The 23200-nt window shown below is 42.5% G+C and overlaps 1 protein-coding gene across 4 annotated transcripts in view; it reads right to left on the bottom strand.

Annotated features, from left to right (window-relative positions):
- Positions 1-4588: 4588 nt before the first annotated feature.
- ap2b1 (adaptor related protein complex 2 subunit beta 1) overlaps positions 4589-23200 on the bottom strand; it is a 35731-nt gene continuing 17119 nt past the window's right edge. For 2 of the 4 annotated variants that reach the window (XM_020048300.2, XM_010870894.4), the window contains exons 15-22: positions 20583-20624; positions 18036-18182; positions 16505-16650; positions 15853-15982; positions 13370-13454; positions 13102-13188; positions 9500-9654; positions 6404-6478 (exon numbers count right to left, since the gene is read on the bottom strand). In XM_020048300.2, coding sequence (XP_019903859.1) covers positions 6404-6478; positions 9500-9654; positions 13102-13188; positions 13370-13454; positions 15853-15982; positions 16505-16650; positions 18036-18182; positions 20583-20624 — 867 coding nt within the window. Of the gene's footprint in view, positions 6479-9499; positions 9655-13101; positions 13189-13369; positions 13455-15852; positions 15983-16504; positions 16651-18035; positions 18183-20582; positions 20625-23200 lie in introns of all 4 variants that reach the window. The other 2 variants (XM_034293108.1, XM_010870895.4) reach the window with 2 other exon arrangements.

Here is a 23200-nt window from a genome sequence, read left to right as displayed (position 1 = left end):
TTTAGACATATGGAAACAAATTAAGAGACATGGTGGTTAAGGGGAAACCCTGGTCTTTGATGGGTGTGTTGCCACTAGACCAGGAGTGTTACCGCTAGTCCAGGATTGTTACCGCTAGACCAGGAGTGTTACAGTGTTACTGCTGGACCAGGAGTGTTACTGTTGGACCTGGAGTGTTACCACTACACCAGGACTGGTCCAGGAATGTTACCACTGGACCAGGAGTGTTACCACTGGACCAGGAGTGTTACCACTGGACCAGGAGTGTTACCACTGGACCAGGAGTGTTACCACTGGACCAGGAGTGTTACCACTAGACCAGGAGTGTTACCACTAAACCAGGAGTGTTACCTCTGGACCAGGAGTGTTCCCACTAGACCAGGAATGTTACCTCTGGACCAGGAGTGTTACCACTAAACCACATCTTTATACATTTCTATCTTTTTTTTAAAGGGACTTGTAGATTCCTGCTTTTAACATTTACAACACTGAATTTTAAACAATGACACGATTTGCCTTCTCTCTTTGAGGAGACTACAGGCGAGAATGTTTCCGGGGGGAGATTTCAGTGTGTTATAAGATTATTAAACAGTTAATGAATAAAAAACCAATAGTCTCAATTCAAAAAATTATTATAAATATTTTCTATATGTAACTCTGTTGTGTTTCACAATACATTCCAGATACTTTCAAATGTAATAAAAATGATACGAGGAAAAGTCTTATTTCGGCACAATGGGACTTGTTCCACAAATGTTAATACAGTGCCAAGGGAACTAAACCAAAACAGAAACTGAAAGGTAAGGAAACCTATATGTGAGGATATTTGTTATTTTGACCAGTACAGTTCAGCTCTGAAAAAGCTCTGATGTTAAAATGTCTTATTGGAGAAAACACCAATTAGTGGAAAGAATCATCAGAATTGGGCTGCCAGTGTGAACACATTGCCATATTAACTCTAGTGCTTCGAACAACATGTGTAGACTACACACGGAACACGATGGGCAATAAAAAAGGCTGTTACTTAGCAACAATATCTTTTGCCCCTGTTGCTAAGTAACCACATGCTACATACAGTACCTGTCTAGCACACGTCACCTTCCACAATCCTTTACTATACGCATAAAGGTGTAATAATGTGATGTAGCCAGCCAGTTAACATGGCCCGGTGGAGTGGCAAGGAAACATGCTGCTGACCAAAGTGAAGGAGTGAATGTGGGAAGATGTATTCCTCCAAGCTCAGATAGAAATGACAATGTTGCTGTTATTTACCTATTCTTTATCATGTAGGCTTAGAAATAAATAGTTTCTAACCCCACTTCCCACACCCTAAAGTCATGCAATACAAATGTTTACACCAAATAAAAATATTCACTTGGAAAGTGTTGGTCCCGTGTTTCATGAGTTGAGCTTATTTCTCTTAAATTCTTTGTTAGTGAGCATTTCTCCTTTGCCAAGATAATCAATTAATGCGGCAGGTGTCACATATCAAGAAGCTCATTTAACTGCATGATCACGCCACATATTCACTTTGTGCTGGGGAAAATGTGGGGAAAAGGACACTAAGATGTGCAGTTTTGTCACACAGCACAGATGCCTCAGTTCCTTTCAGGAGCAAACACATGACATGCTGAGTCCAGGAATGTCTAGAAGAGCTGTTGCCAGCGAATGTAATGTTAATATTTCTACCTTTAGCCACCTCCAACATTGTTTTAGAGAATTAGGCAATAGAGTTGTTGTTGTTGACAATAGAGCCTACTATACATATGTACTTCAATGTAATTTCCTATATAATTGAAGTTAAGAAAGAATTTGAAAAAGGTAAAACGTATTTTGAAAATAGTTATTATAAATTATCAAGGTCTTCAAGTGACCTTCACCTTTGAAAAACAACATGCATACCTTCAAACATCTCCTCAGAAATGTTTATACATCACAGGGGGGACTTCGTAAAAAACGTTTTGACTTGGTATATCTGATATGGATGGAAATACCGCAAACATATCCTGAAATTATTTTTATTTAAATGTTAACTGTATGGCATTTAGTTTAACCTGAAAAAGGGAGACAACCCAAGCACAGCTTAGCAAATATCTTCCCAACCATCCCTGAGGAGGCCTGCATAATAATCTCATTTGTACTGTAAACACATACAATTTATAGTGTATCACACAACCTCCCAGATACAATAATAACCTTGCAATCTATTTCTCTACTGGGCCAATTTAGGGCTATAATAATGGCTTTGAAGTTATTAATGAAATGCACATGGTTCCCTTGAACTTTGACCTTGTTGCCATTTATTGCTCCTAATGTATCTCTGATGGTATGGTGCTAGGCGTTGGTCTTGTTCACAGTGTTAACTGGCTTACCCTGAATCTTGTTACAGTTTACTGCTCTTAAGGGGTCTCTGATTATATCATGCTAGGCTTTGGACCTGTACTTAAAAACAACCGCATCCCCTTGAACTGTGTTGCTGTGTACTGTCCTTAATGGGTTTCTGGTGGCGGTGTCTTTAGATCTCTTAATGGAAAAAAGTATTTTTACTATAGTGTTCGCTGCAGCCTTCTTCTCAGTTCTATGCCGATGCCAACATAGTTAACATATCTAACATGTTCACACAAGCCCGAGTCGTTAACATATGAGGTGCTTTTTTATAGTGGCTAGACACTTCACATGATAGGGACCTTCATACTGTCATGGTTCTGTCCTTGAGCAAGAGCTCCTTCTGGATAAGTATCTGCTAAATTACTAAAATGGTCAAATGTATTCCTTACAAAAACTAGTTACACATCAACCAATAACCAAGAGATAGATCATTTTGTGCATTTTGTTGACATTTTCTATTAGACTACAGTGGAGAAAGCACATAGCCTATATATATATATATATATAAAAATTGTTCAAACCTTGACCAGTCTGGTATAAACATACCAGACTGGTCATAGGTAAAATTATGCCATTATGACCCACCGTCTAGTGGGTGAAATGATGCCACTACATTGTTGTTATCAATAGCTGTGGTAGACATTTTTATTATATACAGTGGATATACAAAGTGTACACACCCCTGTTAAAATGCCAGGTTTTTGTGATGTAAAAGAATGAAACAAAAAAATCTTGTCAGAACCTTTTCCACTTTTAATGATCTATAATGTGAACAATTCAATTGAAAAACAAACTGAAATCTTCAAAGAGGAAAAATGGAAAATAAAAACCTTACAATAACCTGGTTGCATAAGTATGCACACCCTCTTATAACTGGGGATGTGGCTGTGTTCAGAATTAACCAATCACATTCAAACTCATGTTAAATAGAAGTCATTACACACCTGCCATCATTTAAAGTCTCTCTCATCTTCATCTGCTTATCCGGTATCGGGTCGCGGGGGCAGCAGCTCCAGCAGGGGACCCCAAACTTCCTTGCAATACCGCCCCCGCTGCTCAGATTCTCCGGCCAATCTCCCGCTCCATTGTCCCCTCACTCGCAAACAAGCCTTGAGATACACCTTGAGATACTTGAACTCCTTTACTTGGGGTAACACCTCATTCCCTACCCGGAGGAGGCACTCCATCGGTTTCCTGCTGAGAACCATGGCCTCAGATTTAGAGGTGCTAATCCTCATCCCAACCGTTTTGCACACAGTTGCGAACCGGTCCAGTGAGTACTGAAGGTCACAGACCGATGATGCCATCAGGACCACATCACCCGCAAAAAGCAGCGATGAGATCCCCAGCCCACCGAACTGCAATCCCTCCCCACCCCGACTACGCCTCGATATCCGGTCCATAAGTTAAAAACAGGATTGGTGACAAAGCGCAGCCCTGGTGGAGGCTTACCCCCACCTGGAACGAGTCCGACTTACTACCGAGAACCCAAACACAGCTCTCACTTTGGACGTACAGGGATTGGATAGCCCTCAAAAGGGACCTCCACACCCCATACTCCCGCAGCACCTCCCACAGCATCTCTCGGGGGACCCGGTCATACGCCTTCTCCAAATCCACAAAACACATGTAGACTGGATGGGCAAATTCCCATTGAGGAAACCAAGCTTGAACTTTTTGGCCAGAATTCCAAAAGGTATGTTTGGTGCAAAAACAACACTGCACATCACACAAAGAACACCAACATCCACAGTGAAGCATGGTGGGGGCAGCATCATGCTTTGGGGCTGTTTTTCTTCAGCTGGAACTGGGGCCTTAGTCAGGGTGGAGGGAATTATGAACAGTTCCAAATACCACGCAATTTTGGCACAAAACCTTCTGAACATGGCATTTTAACAGGGTGTAGACATTTTAAATCCACTGTATATATTATGTCTGTCTTGAGTTGTGAATTTACCTGTATCAGGAATTGATATATTGCATTGCATAGAAAAGTAAATGAAAAGTCACAAAAAGGTAATTTTAGAACTGTTTAAGTTGGTCATAACAACAAATGACAGGACCTAAAGGTTGGCGCGACAAACGGATAAATCCACTATTTAGACTCTGTTGAGAATTTGCTGTAAAATGCCAAAAGCTTCTTTATGGATTTCAAGGTAAGCAGAGTGCTGTTGGTGTATTCAAGACATTAGGCACATCATATGTTTATACCAGACTTTTTATTGAAATAAGAGAGGATACAGTGACACATTGGCATTGAGGGGTGATGCAGGATCAACAGTCAAGCTTGAGGAGAAGATGCTAAAAACTGTCATTCAGATTACCATATTAGGTCTTACTGCTGTTCTGCCTATTGCTGCTCGCTGGGCTTTAAAAAAGTACATGGAATATTTTCTGTACATATTGTTTTAGGTGACAAAGCCAAACCCAAATAAACCTTCATCCTGACATCTTGCTTGGGATGCCGAAGTAAAACTGTGGCCAAGATAAAACCTTCCCATGACATTAAGTCTTTGAGAATGAGGAAAACATCCAGCTAAGATGTCTTGGGAGTAATGGCCACAGGCACATTCACATGTATGGCAACAATAACAGTGGACCACTGAAGTCCCAAACACAACAGGTATCCTTGATACTGCACTTTACACTGGTTTCAATAAACAGATTAACAGCTCAACAACCATTAGCTCAACAACCACAGATTTAACAAGCAGTGTTAGTAATTGAGATATGGTATATTAAAAAAAAAAAAAGTTTGTAAAGGCCTACATTTATTTATTTTTTAAAACCTCTTGGATCACTTCTCCCACATGAGGAATTTGGTGGTAAATAACTAATATTGTAGTGATGTTTTTCTGGTAAGGAACAGAAGCACAATTATTCTGGGTTATAGCGTAGCAATATAACAATTATCCATTAGTCATACAGAACTTCAGCTCTACAAACTACACCACTTCACATACTAGTCATGGGGTAGTGAACCGGGTCCTTAGATGGCCTCCAACAACTAAATATCCTCCATGTTGAGGATAAAGCAATGCAACAAAGGTGGTTTTAGAACACAAAACACACACTAAAACAAGTCATTGATGACAATATGGGATTGTTCCCGGTTTTGAAAATGTGAATTGATATTGACCCTGGCTTTGGGTCTGACCCAGGGTTTACAGTTCGGATGAACAGCTGCAAATGCAATATCAATAACAACCTTACATATAAAGTACAAAGCATAATATCTCATTGGAATCAGGTGAGGACAAGTCTTCCGACATCACATGTTACGGAGTAATGCAACTACAGATCAAGCAAAGGGAATTGGATTCATAGAAATCAAGGAATGACAATTTAGGAATGGTAACTGTGTTTGAGTGCTGTGGCAGATTCAGCAATGCGAAAGGGGATGAGAAGCACAAAAGCATCAGCTGCCTGCAAGTATTAGTAAAAAAAAAAAAAAAAAAGAATGACACAGACTGGGGCCAACACCTAATAAGATCTACCATAAATAGTGGTTTACATAGTGGTTCTGAAAATGAGAGCAGAATGACATCCACTAATGCATTAAAATCTATTTCATGTTCCCTGGCCCACCTTTCGCCTCTCATTGCCATCTCGGCGGAAAATAGTAGCTGCTCCATCATAGAAATTCAGCAACAATTTCAACTAGCCTTCGGCCCCAGCAAGGCCTGGACGTCTGGTGGAATAGTTGAGAAAGCAGGAAATGGACCACGGAAGCCAAACATGCATTAAAAGAATCAACACAAAAACATGATATTAAACTTTCCAATATTGCCTATACAGTATATGTTGGTGAAGGCTTTGTGAATATGAAAGATTTCATCTTTTTGGGGAAACTTCGCCATCAACCACGTTTCACAACATTAAGACATTTAGTTCAGGACGCAATAGGGGTGTCGCATTCCCAAATGGAGGTAAAGGCTGTGGGGGAAATGAGTAGATAATAAACGACTTGGGAAGAAGTGTGGAGTGGAAGTTGGTGCGTGGACGGGCAGAGCGATCAGTTCTTCAGGACTGAGTCGTACACCTGGTAGACGTACTGGGAAACCTCGGGAGCCCGGCATTTCAAGGACAACTGAAAGAGGACAGGGGAAAAAAAAAAGATGAAGATAGAAATATAGCTTGCATTTCAGCACGATAAGACTCAAGTCCTCTGCACACCATTTTCTCTGCTTTGCAACTATACCTTTCCTGAACACAACTTAGTACAATAATACAGGGAGGACCAAATATACAGCTCCGGGAAAAAATTTTTTTTAACTTCTGTTCCTCACTCAAAACCTTCCTTTTCGGCTTTTTTGGAAAGGAAAGAAAAAGGTGCAGTGGTTTCAGTTTTTTCGGGAGCTGTATTTGAGCAGTGACACATTCTCTTCTTTTGGCTCAGTGCATTGTATTATGAACGTAATACAATGCAATTAAGTCAAAGTGCAAGTTGTCAGTTGTATTTGAATCCATAGCTGGAGAACCTTTTAGTACCCCCCACCTTTTAGGGAACAAAGAGTATTTGGTCAATGTGTGTAATAAATGCAGTCACACTTTAGTTTTTGGACCCATATTGCATAATTGTAGGATACATTAGGAGTTTCAGATTATACACTTCTATTTACATTTTTAAAATGTTTATTTTACATTTACAATTGGATTTTCACCCTCTCTTATCTTGTGATATCCAATTATCTCTAAAACACTGTCTAGTCCCAGCCTCAGAGGGAGTTGAAGATTGTAGTATGGCTTCTTCCTGAGGATTTTCACCAAGTTATTCACCTTCTTTCCACCTCAGTTAGCTTTGGCTGGAGCCCGAACCACCTGATTGAGTCACTAGTGAGAGCGTCGAGACAAGGTAATCCCTACCGACAATGTCACACCCACCCCGGCAGTGTTTGGCCAATATGATTCACACCTTGGAGCTTCCAGCCACACATCACCCAGCGACATACTCAAGGCTTGAGCCTCTACTATAGAATTTTTCTGATTATTTAGTGGCTAACAAAAATTAATGGTAAATCAAGTACTGTGCGTTATGGCCTCACTTTAATTGTAAGACAGCTAATTAGCTAATGTGCCCAACAAGCTAACATGGGTGTACTAGTTGCACAAGCAAAGTGGTTAACACAAATCTCTGGGACGTAGCTAATATGCTGAATTTTATGCGAGCAGCACTGACCAGCTATCCAGTCTTCATTCAGCTGTTAGTTAATATGATTATTCTTTGCTTTTGTTTGGGCAGTTATTTTTACGACCATCTTCATTCAGAGTAATTGTTCATACAGACAGTAATTGTGCCAGCCCAACCAGTGGTTCAGACGCAGATTTGCTGACAAGGTTTCCTCATGAACAACTTATCCAATTCGTCCCAATGTTATCCACCGGCTGCAGCAGCACGACTGCTGGGAGGAAACGGGGCCGACATCCTAATGAAAATATATTACCTGGGGAATGACTGCAAGGCTGTCAAAGCCAAACAGGCTGTTTCCGCGAGGGGACGCACAGCCGAGGCAATCAAACCAGGGAGCAGCCGTTGACTAAACAGTGGACTGTAAAACAGTCAGGGTGAGGAGGCACTCAGACGGAGAGTCATACATTTTACCAGCCAGGCGGAAATGCAGGCAGGGAGGTGCACGTAAAACATATTAGCGTAGCGTACCTGTGGACAGGCTGTGCCACAAGGATCGTCTGGAAGCAGACAGCAGCCTACTGAGGCTGATGTTATTTTGCCTGGGCTTGCGCAATCAAAAAGGATTGCTTGCTAACGTATAACTGAATAGCTCCAGTAGAGTCATCGAGCGTCACGCGTTGCCACCCGCTGATTAAGGAACGCCTCCTTTGAAATCAATGACGGCTGCTACGATGCTGCTCGTGTCGGGTCATTTTCTCGATGGCTGACGCACAAGTCCATTCTTTTAGTGGGCAGGGGGAAAATGCGGAGTGAAAATGGTTGATTTCAGTGGGTTCCTGGTGTAGCAGGTAAAATGTCAAATTGACAGTGTGCTGATGGCAAGGCAACGTTTTTAGTGGAAAATGCGGGGGGGGGAAATGGTTGATTTAAGTGGGTTCCTGGTGTAGCAGGTATAATGTCAAATTGACACAATGCTGATGGCAAGGCAACGTTTGTAGTGGCGCTCAAGTGTGACACTTATTTTCCTTCAAGCTTTTGATGCATTCAGTATTTCACATAACTGAAGAGTGCCTTACAAAATGCTGGTATGAAGATGATGTGGCGAGCAGAGAAAGGCTATCGATGTAGTAATCAACAAGTAATACTGTAGAACAAATGGAATATCATTCCCCAGTGAGTTTGGTTTTATGTAATGTATGGAAGCCACCAGCCCTTACTGCAAGGAAATATGAGTGTGCTGATATTGAGTTTTCTAAAGTGCCTTCAGCTTGTCAGCCGTGCTCACAGACCTTCCCTGAGAACAACCTCTAACGTAACTGTTACAAGAAAAGCCATAAGAGTATAAGATGGGGACTGCACTGAGATGACATAACCATGTGTTACATAAATCCTTCTGGAAGAAAAAGTATAGGACTATAACTTAGGGAAAAGAAAGAGATTGACTCATGTCTATTTCAAGACATTCTCAAGGCAGTTAAAATAGGACATCTGAATACGTTCATCTGTAGTTGGCCTTGAACGGCTGAGAAAACAATTAAGGACCTATGAGTCCCAACACACCACCCTTGATAGGACTGACAAAGCCTGGATTTATGTGCTGTTTAGCAGTGCTTTACGGACTTCTGATTGTTCTTCACTAATTTACAGGGGCGCAATGTAAGCAAGCAGAACGTTTGCTGCTGAGTCCAGCCATGATTCTCCCAGAGAACAAGTTGTTACCAACAAGGCCTTGATGTTGAATCGGCTCAATTAAACACATGACGGGCAAAGGCAATCTGGCTGGGTGTGTACAAGAAATAATATAAATAACTTGCATTCATTTCATAACCCATCTCTAAGTAGCACAGGCTTTGTGGTATATTTAGTTACCGGATTCAACATATTTCAGTTAGAGAAGGGTGGTAACTATTAAAAAGCCTTCACTTGACACTTAACTGATGTTAATTTGATGTGTGTGAATATTAAATGGGTGTGTCTTACTGTGTAGTTAGGGTTGCCAGGTTGGATGCGAAGCTCAGCCAGGATCCAGATGCCGTTGGTGAGCTTTAGGGACTGGTAGAGCATGTCCTGGCCCTCCACGTTCCTTTTGGCGATGGTGTAGATGTTGTCGTTCTGTAGTTTTCCTGACACTGTGTCTGCAAGGCCACATTAAATAAGAGTCAGGGGAAATCCCTGGTAAAGGATTTCTGGAATGATGAAGGGACAACTCGACCTTAATCAAACCGAGGTGGAACGCTACACAAGCAAAGCTCAGCCCCAAGGGTGACTACTGATGAGTGCATATTAGTCACATTTATTCTCCAGTGTAATGCAGTTCAAATTCATTATTTTACATTTTCTGTACTCATTCAGACACAGATCTGAGAAAATATGATCTACAAACCCGAATTACAAAAAAGTTGGGACACGGTACAAATTGTGAGAAAAAAAGGAATGGAATAATTCCCATAAAATCCCATAAGTGTATATTTAATTCACAATAGAATATAGATAACATATCAAATGTTGAATGTGAGGCATTTTGTAATGTCATGCCAAATATTGGCTCATTTTGAATTTCATGAGAGCTACACATTCCAAAAAAGTTGGGACAGGTAGCAATAAGAGGCCGGAAAAGTTTAATGTACAGATAAGGAACAGCTGGAGGACCAATTTGCAACCTATTATGTCAATTGGCAACATGATTGGGTATAAAAAGAGCCTCTCAGAGTGGCAGTGTCTCTCAGAAGTCAAGATGGGCAGAGGATCACCAATTCCCCCAATGCTGCGGCGAAAGATTGTGGAGCAAATATCAGAAAGGAGTTTCTCAGATAAAAATTCCAAAGAGTTAGAAGTTATCATCATCATCTACAGTGCATACTATCATCCAAAGATTCAGAGAATCTGGAACAATCTTTGTGCGTAAGGGTCAAGACCGGAAAACCATACTGGATGCCCGTGATCTTCGGGCCCTCAGACGGCACTGCATCACATACAGGAATGATACTGTAATGGAAATCACAACATGGGCTCAGGAATACTTCCAGAAAACATTGTCGGTGAACACAATCCACCACCGTTGCCGGCTAAAACTCTATAGGTCAAAAAAGAAGCCGTATCTAAACAGGATCCAGAAGCGCAGGCGTTTTCTCTGGGCCAAGGATCATTTAAAATGGACTGTGGCAAAGTGGAAAAGTGTTCTGTGGTCAGACGAATCAAAATTTGAAGTTCATTTTGGAAAACTGGGACGCCATGTCATCCAGACTAAAGAGGACAAGGACAACCCAAGTTGTTATCAGCGCTCAATTCAGAAGCCTGCATCTCTGATGGTATGGGGTTGCATGAGTGCGTGTGGCATGGGCAGCCTACACATCTGGAAAGGCACCATCAATGCTGACAGTTATATCCAAGTTCTAGAACAACATATGCTCCCATCCAGACGTCGTCTCTTTCAGGGAAGACCTTGCATTTTCCAACATGACAATGCCAGACCACATATTGCATCAATTACAATGTCATGGCTGCATAGAAGAAGGATCCGGGTACTGAAATGGCCAGCCTACAGTCCAGATCGGTCACCCATAGAAAACATTTGGCGCATCATAAAGAGGAAGGTGCGACAAAGAAGCCCTAAGACAGTTGAGCAACTAGAAGCCAAGAATGGGACAACATTCCTATTCATAAACTTGAGCAACTTGTCTCCTCAGTCCCCAGACGTTTGCAGTCTGTTATAAAAAGAAGAAGAGATGCCACACAGTGGTAAACATGGCCTTGTCCCAACTTTTTTGAGATGTGTTAATGCCATGAAATTTAAAATCAACTTATTTTTCCCTAAAGTGATACATTTTCTCAGTCTATGTTGTATTCTGAATAAAATATTGAAATTTGAAACTTCCACATCATTGCATTCTGTTTTTATTCACGATTGTACAGTGTCCCAACTTTTTGGGAATCAGGTTTGTACTTTGACCTGTACTATAGTGGCGTACATTTTGTGAATGTCATTCTCCATGGATCAGGAGGTGTTAACTACAGGGTATGACTACTGGCTATGATTACAGGGTATTACTACAGGGTATGACTACTGGCTATGATTACAGGGTATTACTACAGGGTATGACTACTGGCTATGATTACAGGGTATTACTACAGGGTATGACTACTGGATATGATTACAGGGTATTACTACAGGGTATTATTATATATCATATATATGTATGATTCCCAGCAGTGGCCTCTGCAGTTTCCATTGTTGGTCGCAGATTTATCTAAAAGCTAGGACTGATGTACTCAACAAAAAATAGATATGAAGATAATATAAGACAACTCATATTTATAATAATATTAATAATAGTTTTAGCATGTCCAAATGTATGTAAAAAAAAGAAAAAAAGAAAAAGAAAACACATGGCTATACATTAATCTTGGTCTGGCTAAACACTGGGCATGAGGATTACAACCCCCAGACTCCCCCTGGGCATGAGAACTACGTAGCGGTACCGTTACTGTGACACCACAGGGAGGAGATCCTACAACCCCCAGATTCCCTCTGGGCATGAGGACTAAGTAGCGGTACCGTTACTGTGACACCACAGGGAGGAGATACTACAAACCGCAAACTTCACATCTAGGGGCAGGGATGGCACAACACATTAGGACAAACTAGCACTACCATAACCTCTGACCCTGAGACTCATGGTAGGTCCTGTCCAGAGCACTGGTCAGTGCCCCTGCTACAAGCCCCGAGTCACTCTTGTCTGGGGCAACAGGCCATGGGTGAGGGCTATCATTACAGAGCTTGTGTGAAGTCTCCTTCAGGGAAAGAGGGGGAATGAGAGGTGAGGCCAGGGACCTTCAAATGAGTCCTAAGAGACAGGCGGTGGATGGAAAGAAGGAAAAAGAGCAAAATGTCAAAAAAAACAAATGAGGCAAGGAGTGAAGGAGTGAAGTAAGTCTTCCCAACAGTAGAGTGGATCAACATCCTGTATGTCTCTATAACGTGACAAGGCCCACCCACCAAATGGATCTCTCCTTCCCAGGCTGATTTTTTAGTTTGGGAGGGTGCCAAATCCACTTGGAATTTAAATCTCACTTGCTTAATTCCTTTCATTCTACTTTGTAGGTGCTTCGCTAATCACAGTGAAAGTCCATCAATAGGAAACAACACCAACATGAAGTAACCAAGTCCAGTTCAAGAATCTCTTATCCCATGTTTCCTTTTACCAGCATCCAAACACTGTAGTGTTCAAACATCTAAAAATGCTCCTCTAACAACTTCAGAAATACAGGAGTAAAAGCAGTTTCGGCCGCGGTGTGTGAAAAGCAAATTAAAGCCGAATCACACTTGAGACAAGGTGAAGATCCAACAACACAGTGTGAAGGGCCTTGATCACAGTCAGAGTTAGGAGGGTTAGAGACCCTAACTTATATTTCCAGACCGGTATCTGCTTTCTTACATCTAAAGACCAGTGGATAAAGAAAAACCAACAGAGATTTGGGTGTTTTTTCCTCGCTTGGTGATATGAAAGGAAAGTTACAAAATCATAGCATGTATTGTTTCAAAGGTACACAAAGCTCTGATCTACACATACTAAGAGACCTACCTGCATTTAAATGGCATTCCTTGATCTGGTACTGCAGCTCATTCTCATTAGGGATGTCTTTCCAGGTGGCCAGGAACACCTGTCGCTCTGAGGCAGATACAGAGAGGGGTAACAAAACAGAAGTCACACTACTGTAGTGGGAAGCAAATTCCTGTGAAGTGGTAATTATAGTAAAAGGGTCCTCACGCCACTCTAAAATAAACTGTAGTGACTGTCCTACTCTGGTTATTAAGTATTTATGACTATTTATGTTGCTGCACAAACATACCCATTTTGCCGTCCTCCACAAAGAAGATGTTGAGTGGGATAAGCCCACTGAAGTAGAAGACGTCAATGCTGTTCTTCACAGCCACCTGTGAACAAAGACAACCTTAAAATGAAACCAGTCAGACATTTTCATGACATTTTAGAGCTTCGGCTGACGCCTTTGTCCAGAGCGACAGTACCGAGCGCATACATTTCTGACCTGGTCCCCAGTGGGAATCAAACGCACGACCAGAGTTTTTGAAAAGTCCTTTAACACTGGTCTGGCTCTAAATAATACGGCTGCAGAGAAGCGAGACTGGACATTTGCCTGTGAGGGAGCGTGGGTAGAGAGAGCCGGACGCAGGAGTGCGTGGGAACACAGCCCTGAACTGGGTTGTCATGGCCGCATGGCGTGTGCCCCGCTGGCATCTCCTGCCGCTCCTGTCCCTCACCAGCGCCCACGCCGCCGCCTAGTGGGGGGAATGTGCACTGCCAGGCCAGCACCTCATCCGCCGTGACCCAAGTTGTCAGGCCATGAAAAGCTTCGCCTGGTGATCTCTCAACATCACTTGCATCATGAAACAGCATGGAGTCAGAGCTCCAGCAGTCAGAACTCAGTTAACACACAACGGCACAGTCTTCACCTACACGCCTGAACCAAACTGACCTCCCTGCGCCTCTGGGCTCGGTCAAATTCCCCTTAACCGAATGAGAACGTCCACTCGGCGAGTCACACTTTCACATCAAATCATTGGTAAATAACAGATTCTAGCCCACGGAAATAGAAAGTGATCATTCACCTCTGCACACGACCTGCTGTGCACCTAAACCTTGACTGTAACTGGTAATGAGATGTGTGACTCAGCCTTTTAGATAAGGTAAGAGCAGTGTGTTTTTGGTGGAGCTCGGTCCTTTAAATGGGGTGATCGGTTCTTTCCCTTTATGTCATACCATGTGAATCATCAATGTTTTAATAAACTATACCAACACCCAAGACACATCCTAATAAAGAGCGTGGAAGAGGGGTCTGAGTCATTCGGTACATTGCCCCAGACTGGGTTGTGATTGAGTGCCTATCACCATTGTCTCAGTACTCAGTTACATCTTCATTTCTTCTGTAGGTCTCAGAGGTGTCTCTGCAAAGAATACACTGCCCCTTACACAGCCTAACACGTTTGACGTTGTAAATTGATAATGCTTTAATACAGTTTCTTTCCTTTTCAAAACAGTAAAATGTGACGGCGGTGCCGGAGTAATACCAGAGTCAGCACTGACTCTACAGACACTTCCATAAGCAAGGAATACAAGTTGCTGTATAGTGGAACTGGAAGCTACACAACATTCAAAAAGACTAACTAACCAAGGTAGTTCATTAGCATAGTACAAGTGAGAAGCTACTGTACGAGTCCACAACAAACAGGTGAAGTCTGACCTGGACTTCCGGAGAACTCGTATAAAGCAAGACACGTTCATGTAGTGCAGAAGGACAGTGCAGTATCGGTTTGTGATTACTGTATATTAACTGTTTCTGAGGGGGCACTGAAGGCGGAGTCCCTGTTTCCAGCTGGTTGTTGTCCTGTGGTGCTGGAGAGCATTAGATTTAACAGTGTGGCCTTCGGCAGCTAATTTGCTTCAACGGCATGTGTGGACTGAAGGCTTTAATCTCAAGCTCACAGCTCCATCAATCCCTCCCATCAGAATGTCAGCATCGGCAAGTTTTGATCCAGAGAACAAAATATGAAATGTATTTGTAATTCAGACAGACATCTCGAAGCCCAGTCGCCTGTTATAGTGTGCTGGTATTGCATGGCAATGTTCTGTTGAGAGTCTGTTTCATACCATCCTTCAGTCAAAGATAGGGTCTTGTGAGGCCCTAAATGCTAGTTGAGTTTCAGACAGTTTTGACTGAATATCCTGTGTTTGCAGGCCCTGTGCTGCCTCATGATTAAAACATGACCCTCGTCCGGCCGTCGTAATGTGGCTAGAATCGGACGGGCCGCTCTTTAAGATTCCGGACCATGGCATATTCTCCCGGTTGTCACTGAATGTCTGCAGATGAAACCAACTCCAGTGAAACCCCAGAAATCCAGCACTGCCTGACATTATTATCTATTGAATATAAATATTAGATGACTTCACCTCACCAAGTCACCCCTACACGGAATTGAGTGGAGTACTCATTGTTACCTGTGTGCTGAAGTTTCTTCTACAAGCCTTCATTCAGCTTTGCAGCACAAACGGGAACATTTAAACAAGGAACGGCCAAAGTGACTACCTACACGTCTTGTACTGTAGCTAACATCAAGAGTCATCTTTTCTATTGCAACCTGCTTTGCTAAAGCACCAACGAATATTCTTTGATAATCCTCTTTTTTCCTCCATTCGCTCCAATATCTTGAGAAGCGGAGCATTCAGGCGCGATTGACTGATCGGTCTCTGCAGATCGGCACGCCGGCTCTTGCCTAGCACGCTCCACGGAACCATTCGATGCACGTTGGAGGTTACCTGGAGGTTGTTCAGTGGGTCCATCTTCATGACTGGACCAATGGTGTTAAGAGGCAGGGAAACATCGATACTCTGGCTGGGCATCAGTGGGGTGTGGATGGGCAGAGGGGTGGTAGGGATGACTCCAAAACTAGACAGAAAGAATACACACAGAACAGAGTCTTAATAAAGTACAAAGTCATGGACAATGTTACTGCATTCCAGATCGGCGGCTGTGTTTGAGTTACCACACGGTAGTAGATCATGAAGCACACAGGCAGTCCCATGATCTTTAACATTTTTCTTTTGTGGTTTAATGTTTCTGTTGATGCAGCAAGGCTACTCAGGCTGAGCTACCATTGTGTACCAGGACTTAGAGTGGACATGACATACAAACCATTCAACCTGGTCTACAGCCAAAAGCTACGACAAACTAAAACACAGTCCTTCAACTAAGTGCATAGCCTCAGAGAACTTGACTATTCACCTTAAACAATATGCTTAGTGAACGGCTTATAGCGCATGCAGGATAACGACGAGCCCGGAGCCACCACTGCACATACAAGGTTGGCGTGAACAAAAAAGCAGAACATCAGTTTTCCAGAAAGGCCACAGAGGACCTTGACTGCCAGTAGAGCTGAGACACACCAGCACCAGCCGCCCCCTCCCTCACCTGTTCTTGTTGAACTGGATAGCGAAGTCAGTCATGTGCTGCAGGGCCTTGTTTGTGAAGGTCATGTCCATGTACATCTGGCCCTGACGGCGGGAGAACGTGCCAGAGATCTCCAGCCCTTTGGCTTTCACTGCCGGCAGCCACACCTGGTGAAAGAGCGTCAGTAAATATGCTGCTGGCATTCTAAACTGACTCGCGTGCCTGAGAAGAGAGAACAAACACCGGACCCCTTGGATACATATTGAGAAATGTCTAATTCGGGAGGTGCACCCGTACATTTTGAACCAATTCATTTTGTGTCGCCAATTCCTTCAAGTGACTCAGACAAAGGGGACTGGAGAATGAAAGGCATGAATTGAACTGAATACCTAAGATGAGAAGCAATGTCCTGTTGCTACGTTGTCATGAAAACCAACACCAGAGCCAGGACACTGTGAGCCTCTTCTGCATGACTCAGCTGATATCGACATGACCCATTTTCCACAGCTATTCAGGGTGGAGCCTGTCGATGCCAACTTGGACTTAACACACACACACTGCCAAACCATGTCATAACAAGGTTATTTATATTCAACCTAGTTTAAAATGCAATTTGTGACGTATGAACACGCCCCCCGCCTCCTGTATTAGCACCAACAACCCCCAAATAGAGCTGGCAGCTACCAGAACCATCCGGTGTCGGGGGGGGCAACAGGGTCCCCCGTGCAAAGGGACCTCATCAAGAGGCATTTAGGGGCTCCTAAGGAGCAGCTCATGGGGAGAAACTGGAAGAGAAGTGGAAGCCAACAATGTCACAGAAGAAGATGAAGTGAAATAAAGGAGCTGGAGTGAAGGAAGAGGAGGCTCCAGAAGGCAGGGAAACACCAAGCCACACTGCCTTCACAGCTACTAGGCCCCAGCGACACAGGAGTGGAGAGGCTGCTCAGACAACAACCGCCACCGCCTCCCCACCACATCTCCTCTCTCCTGTAACTGTTAATAAAACGCCCTCCAGGGCCCTAAGACCTTGCAATGTGTCTGTTCTGTATCCCACCGTGTTATAATATTTATAGACTGTCCTACATGAAGAGGGACTTTGCTACAGGGCTGGTTTCTAGACGCCAACACTGAGCATTCCACTGACTGCCTGCCCTTGCTGGGGTGTTAACTCTGATATACAATTTATCCCAGAACACTTTAAATTGGGGAGATTTGATGTAAAAGGGGGTGAACACCTTTACGTCACACGCTGCCCATGAGTGAATAATGGGTTGCTTGTTGCATTATGGGTAGTTCTGGGACAAGGGGTGCATTCCTTCAAGGAGTATTGGGTGCTTGATAAAAAAAATAAAATCCATGAATTAAATATATTTCACTTTCTCAACTCATTATAATGTCGTACATTCTTCAGTTTATTGACCAAAGAGAATCGTCGAAGAACCCCTGGCCATGTTCATTTTGCTGAGACCAAGGAATGAACCGGACTCATATTAACAATTAGCTGTGGCTAACGCTATCTCAAAAGAGAATAAGCATACACGCGGGTACTCACGGTTTTCGGGGCCACGTAGCCTCCCGTGGTGACGGCCATGCCTGTGGAGAGTTCAAACAGGTCGTTGAGGCCGCTGCTCAGCGCTGCAGGAGTGGGTGACGGCGCGAACGTGTTGGGTACCGATGAGGGGATGAAGTTCTGTCCTACCTGAGGCACACAGAAAAACACAGCAGTAAATCTATGAGAAACGCAAGTCACCTGTGAGACGACGATTCTATTGTGGTCAACATGAAGACGAAAAAGACAGTTATGGTTCGGGTTCATGTGCTCATTGTTGGTTTCCGATAAAATAGTTATAGACAAATTACTGTATGTGTTTGTGGCCCTTTACACTCACAGCCCTTCGATAAGGGTCAAGAACAGCAAATGTGCCAATTGAAGTGTCTGAATAGCAATGCAGCAGCTGTACAGTAACATACGTCTATATGTCAAAGTCTATGGGAGCGTTGTGCGGCGAATTGGGAGGTTTTCAATCAAACATTTAGAGGTGGTTATGGGGGTGGATATTATTATTTGCTATTTTAAAGCTAGTTTCCTGCAAATTTACACAATTTGTCAAGGGACTAGTGTGGAATCTGTGTATTAATGTAGTATTCTCAATATATTACGACTCTATGAATGTATGTTTCATTGGAAGTTAAAAGTGCTTAAATAATGAGAACATCAGAAACATGTGGTTAGATTCTCTCTCAGAGGTCACGCCCTGCTACCCTCAAGGATGTGAAATGTTTCCAATGACCATCTGGCACGGGGGTTGTCGTGGAAACATGATCCGTGGTAGAAGGTATTAACGCCATTTAATGTATATATTAGCTAGCAACCATCTTTACACTGATGTACTGGAACGTTCATCTGATGACATCTGTGCTAAAAATTTCCAATAAAACAGAAAACTTTGCCCACAATTCGAAACATTATTATTATTTTTCGATCACTTTTATTTGATCCCTATATCTAAATTTGAATACTGGGTAGAAATAAAATTAAGGGTAAAATTACTAATATTCTACACAATTTCCTATGGTGGTGAGAAGAATAGCCGTTATGTCAGCCAATCATGTCTGAATTCATACATATCCTAACATTTATTTCCGAACGCCCATACAGTCAGCATTTCATGGGCATATGATTTTTTTTTCTCAATGCATACTTTATATTTCGGGTTTCTGAAAATAATAAAAAACACTGAAATAGTCTAAGAAATACTGTGGCTAATGCAATGTTCTTATTAGTGCTGTATGATATTGCCAAAATACCATACCATAATATTTTTCTAAATGTTTGCGTTATTGTAAAAAAAATTATCTTGAATAGTGCAATCTAGAATGGCAACCAATATATTTTAATGGTTATATTGGGTCTTTCTCACCATACAGATCTATACTGGTCAAACTCTTTAATAAATGTTCAAACATGAGGGAATTTCCTTCGCTGACACACATTTGTTTTAATTTCCATTGTACCACATTTGCTTTGTCTTTGTATGCCTTGATGTAGAACAATTATCCTTCATCAGAACAATTATTCTACTACTTGACTGCGATTTTTCATTGGATTAAACAGTAGTTCTTCCTTTAGATTTTTGTCTTCCTCATGGACAAGGATCCTGGCAAAAATGTACATCAGCACATTCAGGAAAAGCACACATCCAAAGCCTCTTACGAGCAAATGTGCCATTGTATATCCAGCTCATATAAGCTGATGATTGTTACCAGTTAAAAACCACTGCGCTACTGTTTATTTTGTCATTCATTCAACTTAGTAATGTTCAACTTGCCATTATGGCTTTCCCTCAACACAACATCCCAAAAGTTTGGGTGAGCATGACATCTAGACATGTCCTCCGCTTTCCAAGTGGTTCTGCTTCTTAACACAATGCTCATTCAACCAGGACGTATGTGCTGTTACATATGTACACGCTTGGAGAGCGTATTCTCCGGCCACCGGATTCAAACTCTCGATTGCGCCGTCATCTTCTCTACTTCACCTGGTTTTAGCTGCCACTGAAAATATCAAGTTCTAAAACAATTTGGGAATCTGCGGGCATTTTTACATTTATTTATTTGAGTCCCCTAAACAAGTATAGGGGAAGTGGTTCAAAACCACAACACACCCATCTGCCCAAATGAGAAAAAAATGTTCATTTACAAGTGCATTGTTTATCATACGTTATGATGTACAGCCTCTGGCCTCAAGTGTCTTTCTTGTTTAAATTTAAAAAAAGAATAATGTTGGCCTATGAGTGTAAAGGGTTCAGAAAAGAGACATTTCTTAAATATGCAGAGGTCAAAATTGGTTTGGGTATCTCCAGTCAGAATTTCAGGGCCATGATTAAACAATTTCAGCAATCTCCCAATGGAATACGAGTGGTATATCTTTTTAGCAGTTGCAAGCAAGGTCAAAGGTGAGGTGTGAGTGTGCAGGAAGAATGACAGTTGGTCCAGCGTTGACTTGTGTGGCAGTTACGTTCTGAACTCTGCTAGAACCTCTACGCATGCAGCATGCAGACGGGGGGAGGCGGACAGACATACGGAAGGGCTCACTTACTGCTGGACTTCCCCCAACACCTCCTCCCAGGTCTCCCCCGAGCTACAGGAGAGATAAGAGAGGACCCATATCCAGCGCCCGCATCCAAAAACAAGAGTAAGACAGACAAAGACAGAGAGAGAGAGAGAGAGAGAGAGAGAGAGAGAGAGAGAAAGAAAGAGAGAGAGAGAGAAAGAAAGAGAGAGAGAGAGAAAGAGAGAGAGAGAGATATACAGAGAAGTACTTAGCAATAGCAACCCATCCCCAACCCCACCTCCCAAAGCAGTACAACACTCACTGCCTGGAATATGTAAAAGGTTATTATAAAGATAGTAGCTAAACATGTCACAGTGAAATGGTTATCAGGAAGGAGAGTCAGAAAGTAAGGAGTTTTGAGAATTAACACGTCAAAAAGCAAGCATTTATTATTAGCTCATAGCTTTGAGGTACTTGGCTCATCTCCCCTCACTTTCAGCTTTGAGTTCTCCAAAGTAAGTGGGAGATAAAAATATTCAAGTATTCATTATTAAACAAAAGGTAAACTTAACAAAAACTTCCTCCTTGGAATCTCTAAAACAAATGTGGTACTTCAAAACAACCAATACCTGAAATATCTGAAATTTAACAAATATTTTTTATAATATTATCCAGTAATCATTGTGATATTCAGGATTTCCTTTGAGCCCAGCAGTGCTCAGTTAAATGCACTGTGACTGTGAGAAGTGTGAAGTCACCCTGCCAGCCATGTAGCAAGACTAAACAAACAAACCAAATACACCGCAATGCACAGAGAAAAGCATTAGTGCAAACAATGTTAGAGAAAAACTTGGATGAAATGGATTTTAAAACATCTAACAGCTAGGATACAACCGTATGCTGCATGATACCATTCTCAAGACCGTATGAATGGACGGACTATGAAAACATGACCATTTTTTGGGGTAAAATACCATAGTCTATTAAAAAACTGCTAGCAGACTGCTTGTTAGGCTTGTGGCTTGGCAGGCTGATCCAGAAGGTCAGCTTTAATAACCAGCCTGAGGGCACTGACTCAGCCCCTTCAGTAGCATTCATTATGCCCATGATGCCCTTCTGACGACAGCAGAGCGTTGTCTAGCTTATGTGGCAATGCAGCCACCAGTGTCTGTCTACTTTAACACTTATTAAATGGTCCGGCCGGGTAACACCTGTTAATGGTCCGGCCGGGTAACACCTGTTAATGGTCCGGCCGCGTAACACCTGTACCTGAAATATCGGAAATTTAACAAATATCTGACATTAAATTTTTTTATAATATTATCACCTGTTAATGGTCCGGCCGGGTAACACTTATGAAATGGTCCGGCCGGGTAACACCTGTTAATGGTCCGGCCGGGTAACACCTGTTAATGGTCCGGCCGGGTAACACTTATTAAATGGTCCGGCCGGGTAACACCTGTTAATGGTCCGGCCGCGTAACACCTGTTAATGGTCCGGCCGGGTAACACCTGTTAATGGTCCGGCCGCGTAACACCTGTTAATGGTCCGGCCGCGTAACACCTGTTAATGGTCCGGCCGCGTAACACCTGTTAATGGTCCGGCCGGGGAACACCTGTTAATGTTCATCACCTATTTTAGACATAATTTGAGTTCTCATCAAGATACTACAACTCTGGACAACTTTCCCTTGGAATTTGGATAAGAGTTTTTGATTCTGCACATGATAAGAGGTAAGGCTACATTTGCAATGAAATGATGAAGATAGGACAAAAAGCATGTATCATTTTAGTCATTGTTTATGCTCAATTAAATACTGAACATTTAGACTATAAATTACTTCCATCGCGTACATAATGTGCCTTGTCCAACTACAGAAGACATGTTGTTCAGAGTTAAAGTAGACAGATAAAAACTAAAATGACAATTGGCAAAACCAACACTGGCAGGGTGCTTTACCCTAAAATACATAACCCTAGCATAGATGTATGAGGTGCTGTCAAGTGTTTCACATATCAATATCCCTAATGACAGAGCGAACCCAGAGCTCCTTTCACAGTGCCCAAGAAAGAGGTAATATGTAATAACATATCTGGGGTAGAGGTAATATGTAATAACATGAGATCTGGGAGAGAGGTAATATGTAATAACATGATATCTGGGGAAGAGGTAATATGTAATAACATATCTGGGGTAGAGGTAATATGTAATAACATGAGATCTGGGGGAGAGGTAATATGTAATAACATGAAGCAACATATCTGGGGTAGAGGATTTATGGATGTGATTTCCAAAAGATGAACAAAAGCAGAAGATTTGGTGTGTTGTTATTCATGAGTGACACAAAACCCTTATCAGGCCTTTTCTCCTCCAGTATGGGATGTGCCTATCCTCATTTCCATCCACTTGTTCACATCAGGCCCATGACAATGCATTAGTTAGTGCTCCAAATTCTCTAAGGAGGTGCTCCTGTGTTCAGGACCTCCTTAGAGGGAAGACATTATTCAGCGTAGGAGGAAATTGAAGTGACAGGAGCCTATGCAATTTCCTGATGCCATTCCACTTCCTCAACGAGACAGCATGCCATTCTCCAGGAGCACCCTGGCCCCAGGCTCCTAAATCCAATTACTTCTGAATGGTACATACCTCCCTAGTGTTGGAGG

Source organism: Esox lucius, chromosome 7 (assembly GCF_011004845.1).
Source record: "Esox lucius isolate fEsoLuc1 chromosome 7, fEsoLuc1.pri, whole genome shotgun sequence".
Classification (NCBI taxonomy): Eukaryota; Metazoa; Chordata; class Actinopteri; order Esociformes; family Esocidae; genus Esox; species Esox lucius.
This window is presented reverse-complemented; position numbering and strand designations above follow the sequence as displayed.